This window comes from Camellia sinensis, chromosome 6 (assembly GCF_055761805.1).
Source record: "Camellia sinensis isolate YWXY chromosome 6, ASM5576180v1, whole genome shotgun sequence".
Lineage (NCBI taxonomy): Eukaryota > Viridiplantae > Streptophyta > Magnoliopsida > Ericales > Theaceae > Camellia > Camellia sinensis.
Genome location: NC_138966.1, coordinates 154,898,724 through 154,905,108, shown reverse-complemented (window position 1 = coordinate 154,905,108; position 6,385 = coordinate 154,898,724). Strand labels below are relative to the sequence as shown.

The window sequence follows — 6,385 nt, the reverse complement described above, 5'->3', positions numbered from 1 at the left end:
AGCCCCGCCCCTCGCAGCCCCTGCCTCTGCCTCCGCCCCCCGCCTCCGCCTCCACACACCCAATTTATTTGGCCCCCTCCAGTCCTTCGTCTTCCTCCTCCTCCTCCTTCCTTCTCTTCTCCTTCTTCCCCCTCCTCCTCCTCCTTCCTCTTCCTTCTTCTTCTGTTTTCTGCAAATTCGGGGGATTCGGGGGTAGCTCTTTCGAGCTACCTAGCATGACCCAACATATATATCCCAATCACTCATTCTCACCTCCCATCTTGGCGATCTCGCTGATGCTTGCAAATTGATAGTCCTGCACGACTCTTATGTTATTTGAGTCTCTACGCAAAAGATTTATGTGGGTCCATATGAATTTTTATATTTTGACTTCGTTTAGGAAGTTGATTATTTTAATTTTTGTCTATTTTAGTAAGTTAAATTTTTTTATTTAGAAAAATAATTCAATTTTTTTGTAGTTGGATGTAATATTTGTAAGGAAAAAAGTGAAATAATTATGAGTTTGATATGACATTTTGTCTTATTGAATATTTTAGTTTTATTTTAGTTTTATTTTTTATTTTTTTAAATTTTAGCTATAAAAAAAAAGCCAAAAGATGTTAAGGGTGTTTTGAAAAGATGGTTAAAAGTTAATGCTTTTAATTTTTTTTAACCGTTTGACTTTTTTTATGTGAGAGGGGAAGTGGGTTAAAAACTAACTTTTAACCCACTTTGTAAAATGAGCCTAAGACAAAATTACTAATTAAAAAATTTTATATTTAAGTTTTGCTAATAGAACTTCATAGGATAAGTAAAATTTATATTTCTAGAATTGATGGTTACTAATGCGACCATACCATTTGCACCAAATTAACCACAAAACTAATTACAAAATTTGTAATTAAATGATTGTTTTCGATTCCTCTTTACATTTAGAAGCAGCATAGCTTTACAACCAAAATTGCAATCACCAAAAGTCGCGACACGAACATCTACCATCCACAAAATGGTGGAATCGATTGGCATCACGAACAATAATTTCCCTTTTCACAATGCTACAAATGTGTTTTAGAACAGCATGGCAATCACCGCAAACACGGAGATTCTTCACTATCCTTATAACTGTCCCAGGAACAGTCTTAAGCAACCCATAAGCAACAGCTAACCTCTCACTATGCCAAAATAGTTGTCTTTCCTTCTCATGCTGTTCCATGTCGTGTAAAACCAAACTAGTATCAGGAACATAACCTCTTCTCTTCATCTCTTCATCCAACTCTTTAAGCAAACCAAATATCTCATCTTTCATAGGATGATATGTCTCTCCAGCATAGAACACAAGGCTCTCTTTTCCTAACTCAATACAACTATAACCGGGTTCTTTTTTAAATTCCATGACACCCATCAGCTTCCTAACCTTAGATACATTCTCCCACATAGAAGCACCAGCATAAGTATTAGACAACAGAATATAAGTTGACGGATCTTTGGGTTCTAAGCTCAACAGATGATTAGCAACTTGAACTCCCATTTGGGTATTCCCATGGCGCTTGCAAGCACTTAATAAAGCAGCCCAAGCAGCCTCATCAGGCTTGAATGGCATTGTCTTGAGGAGATTCTCAGCCTCATCAAGGTGCCCTGATCGACTAAAAAGATCCAATAAGCATGTGTAATGCTGCAGAGAAGGACTTAATTTGTAATCCTCAACCATGGATTTGAAAAGATAACGACCTTTGCTAACTAACCCGACATGGCTACAAGCATATATGAGTCCCACGAATGTCACTTTGTTTGGCTTTAATCCAGCTGAAATCATCTCATCATACAGAGACAATGATTCGTTTGCTTGTCCATGCTGGGCCATCCCAACTATAATTGAAGTCCAAGAAACTATATCTCTTCGGCACATAGTATCAAAAATGGTTTTTGCTGCTAGTATGTCACTACATTTAGCATACATATCAACAAGTGCATTACTAACAAATAAACTAGATTCATAACCAAGAGATAAAACTAAGCAATGAATCTGTTTTCCAAGCTCCAACGCTGCTAAATTAGCTGAGGCTCCAACAATGCTCGAAAGAATAAAAGGGTCTATAATATCAACCCCTTCTCTCCTCATTTCAATGAAGAGATTAAACCCATCAATCCATTGTCCACTCTGTACCAACCCAGATATCAAAGTCGTCCAAGAAAACAAATTCTTCTCCGCCATACCACGCAAGAGTTCAACAGCTTCCGATTTTCGTCCACTTCGGGCATACCCAGAAATCATAGCCGTCGAAGAAACTGAATTTTTCCTAGAAATTGAATCGAAAACTAAACGTGCACTATCCGGTAACCCACATTTAGCATATAAATCAACGAGGGAGGACCTAACAACATCATCATCACAAAACAGCGATAATAAAAATCCAGCATGGACTTGTTTACCCAGCTTTAAGGCACCCAAGCTAGCACAGGCCTTGACGAGGCAAGCGAAGACAAAATGATCTGGTTTTAACCCATCAAGAGCGAACATTTTGGGGAACAAGGTGATAGTACGATGGGGGATATTGGCTTGGTTGTGGGCAGTGAGAAGTGAAGCCCATGAAATTAGGTCTCTGTGGGGCATTTCGTCGAACAATTGAAGGGCGTCTTGAATGAGACCACATTTGCCGTACATGTCAAGGAGGTTGTTGGGAAGAGTACCACATTGGTCTAAACCAGATTTGATAAAGTGGGCATGCAGTTTTTTGCCTTGAGAAGGGGTTTGGTTTCTGGCACAGAATTGAAGTTGCTGGCAACTGAGCTTTGGGCAATTTCTCAAGAACTTGAGGTGGATTGGAAGTATGGGTTTTGTCATAAATGTAGTTTTAGAGTCTGACTCGCAGGAGGAGATGAAGCTGATTAACAGCTTTGCCAAACGTGCATCAGAGCCATGGTCGCTTGGGAGTAGCTCCGAGTCCAACTGCAACAATTTATTAAGCAATAATACTAATATATCATAAAATTCATCATAAAGATATTTCATTTCTTGATTAGTGTGTTATTAATGTGTGGTATTTTATTATATGGGTAATCTAAAGATAGAAAATCTTTATGATCATTTTCATGATATTTTTTTATGATCCCTAACATTACTGTTTATTAAGGCCTATTTTGGAAGCTGCTTTTTATTTATTTACTTATTCAATTTAACAGCGTATCATTAAAAAATGTGTAAAAAAAAAAAAAAAAATGATATGAATTAAATAAGTTAACAACAATGTTTAATGGCTTGAAATTTCAATACTCTAATGTGTCAAAACGGCGTCATTGTAAAACGACATTATTTTAATACATTCAAACTATTCGAACAACCAAATATTTTTCTTAACTTAATAAGTCAATAATTTTTATTTTTATTTTTATTTTTTTTCAAAAAATACCCAATAAAGTGAACAAAAGCTTGTCAATCTGCTATTTGAACTACACTATTGTGTATTGGGATTATAACTTGATTAGTCCATGTAGTTTCAACGATATCAATTTTGTTAAATAATTTTACATTTAAAAAATATATTTTTTATTTTGTTTTTTAAAATTATATTTTAGTTTTTGAAAAAATAATTTTTATTTTTATTTTTGAAGAAAAATATTTTGTCATTTTTTTAGGAAATATTGCTCATAAATCCCATTTGGAGAAATGTTAGTCCATTTCGTCTTACATGTTTTTTTATAAACCAAATAATCTTTTTTATTTGTAGTATGTATTATCGATTTGATTTAATATTTGAGTTTATTGGTTTGCCCCTTATTGTGATTATGTTTTTGATTATTTTTGGGGATTGAGTGTATCTGGATAAGGTATCGTTTAACATTTCTATTTTTTTTTTAGGGATGTCGTGAAGTAATTGTAAGGATTATTGATGTTACCTACTTGGTGTTATATTATTGATGTTAAATCATTTGCGTTTTCCTGGAGAGGTGTGTGGGTTATAACGTTCACATTTACCTAAATAATATTGTCGTACCATTAAGCCTCCCACCAACAACCTATAACATTAGCACCAAACACCAACCACATAACATAACATCGACATAATCCGACAATCCCTGAAACCCCACCAACACTTTTAGGCATACATTCTCCCACTAACCCCCAACATTACAAAATACACACCTAATCATACAAACATTAGCTATAACACCATGCATTTGTTACATTACATACATGCACATCACATTTGTAATCACTGGTAACCCCCAAACCTGTGAAAATATTACAACATTAACCAACAAACCATGCGTCTATCACATTACAAACATGCACTACATCACATTTGTAATCAATGGTAAATCCCAAATCTGCAACGTGAACAAGATCACCTAAAACCCCACATAACGCACCAATTAAACAAAAACCCATTTTGAGTATTGACCTTAATGTCGTATTGTTCCACAAACAACCAAACTAACATCAAAGACACACACACTTGTCATCGCACTAACACATGATCAACGATGCCGTCAACGGATTAAGTTTAAATCGCCGACGTTACGTCCTCAATGTTAATCGTACTCCAAGATGTCCCAATACCCACGCCGCTTCACCTTTGTAAACTTGATAGAAAGGGTTTCCATGATTTTCTAAGGTTTTTTTTGGGGTTTTGTAATGTAATTAGGGGAATAACGATTTCTAGGTGTAATGTTCCCAAATCTAGCGTTCAACTCACACAAACTAAGGATCAACACTGCAACATCGTCAGGGAAACGTTGATGTTCCCATTTTTGAGCTTCCGTTTTGTTCACAATAGAGGGAAAAGGAAAAAAATGTTGTAGTATACTTTTAAGCTTTTTGGTAACTATAACATCATCTAAACACCCAATATATTCCTCCAAATAACCAACCCATGCGTTACATTCGTGGGCTTCAGTGTAATTAGCATTGACATGGGACCAATGAGTCTACAAAATAAATTGCAGGACTAAATGGTTTAAACTATCTAAACTTGAGATTTATTGGTGTTTTACCCCTTTTTTTTTAAGTATTAACTAAATAATTTGCTATGATTTAGATATATGTAGGTGATCTAAAATTATTTAAAATTCAAAAAAAAAATCAAAAAAAAAATAAAAATATTAAAAAAATTATTTAAAAATAAAAATTATATATTTAAAGTAAAAAAAATCAAAATTTTAATATTGAAAAAAAAAATAAAATGCATAAATGTAATAAATACAGTGTACATTTAAAAAATAAATAAATATTTACCCTAAAAAAATAAAATTAAGAAAATTTTTAAATATTTAAAAAAAATAAATAAACCCAAACAATTTTAAAATTGGTGAAGTACCAATAAATTTCAAATAGTAATCTTACGAATTTTTTGGTCCTTCATTTTTTTCTTATAGTCTCAAAGGTCTCATTCTATTATAAATTACATAAAGGGTCAAGCATAAACGTGCATGTGTTATGTGTTGAGTGACAAATGTGGGTTTTCTCAAAGTGTTGAAATTACTAAATGTAATACTTAAAAAAAAAATTCTTTAATGTACTTTTTCCAAACGTAACATTTCAATGTAATACTCAAAAAACGTAACACTCCAATATAACACATTAAAAAACTCTTTAGTATACTTTTATCAAACGTAACATTCTAAAAAAAACTTCTTAGTGTACTTTTCTCAAACGTAACACTCCAATTAATGTAACACACAAAAACTCTTCAGTATACTTTTCTTAAACGTAACAACGTAACATTTCAAAAAAAACTCCCCAGTGTATTTTTTTTTCCAAATGTAACGCTCCAGTCAATGTAGCACACAAAAACTCTTCAGTGTTTTTTTTTTTCCAAACGTAGCACTCTCTACTATAACACCAGAAAATCACACTAACAAAATATAGATTTACACGCTCGACAACCAAAATTTCTGCCACCAATCTCTCTAAAAAGAATTTTCTACATCTCACATTTTCATTCTCATCCCCATAACAAATTAGAAAATTAGAAAAATAAATCACAAAAAGGCATTCACTTAAACTCAAATGATACCAAGTCAAATAAATACAATTAAAAAATAATAATGACTAATTGGTTCATAAGAAATTTTTTCTAACTAAATGGATCAACATTCCCCATATAGGATTTATGAATAAATTTTCCATTTCAAAATATAACTTGAAACTTAAAATTCTTTTCAAAACTCATAACCAAACAAGTTTTCTCTATTCAAAATTTATTTTAAAAATTTATCTTTCAAAATACAATTCTATACTCAAAATTTAATTAAAAAATTAACCCAAACGGAGTAAATGTTTTTAAATAAATTTTTTATTATGTTTCGTGGAAACAATCTTAGAGATATGACTTGGTTGGTACCTTCAATAGTTGGTTCTTTCATACGATATCTTGTATTTTTTATATTGTTATGTTTCGGGACAATT

The 6,385-nt window shown here is 32.9% G+C and overlaps 1 protein-coding gene across 1 annotated transcript; it reads right to left on the bottom strand.

Moving 5' to 3' along the window:
* Positions 1–873: 873 nt before the first annotated feature.
* Positions 874–2,950, bottom strand: LOC145792148 (pentatricopeptide repeat-containing protein At4g14050, mitochondrial-like). The gene has a single exon (XM_082872718.1). It carries the CDS (start codon positions 2,819–2,821, stop codon positions 947–949), a length of 1,875 nt encoding a protein of 624 aa, XP_082728844.1. The 5' UTR covers positions 2,822–2,950; the 3' UTR covers positions 874–946.
* Between the last annotated feature and the right edge of the window lie 3,435 nt (positions 2,951–6,385).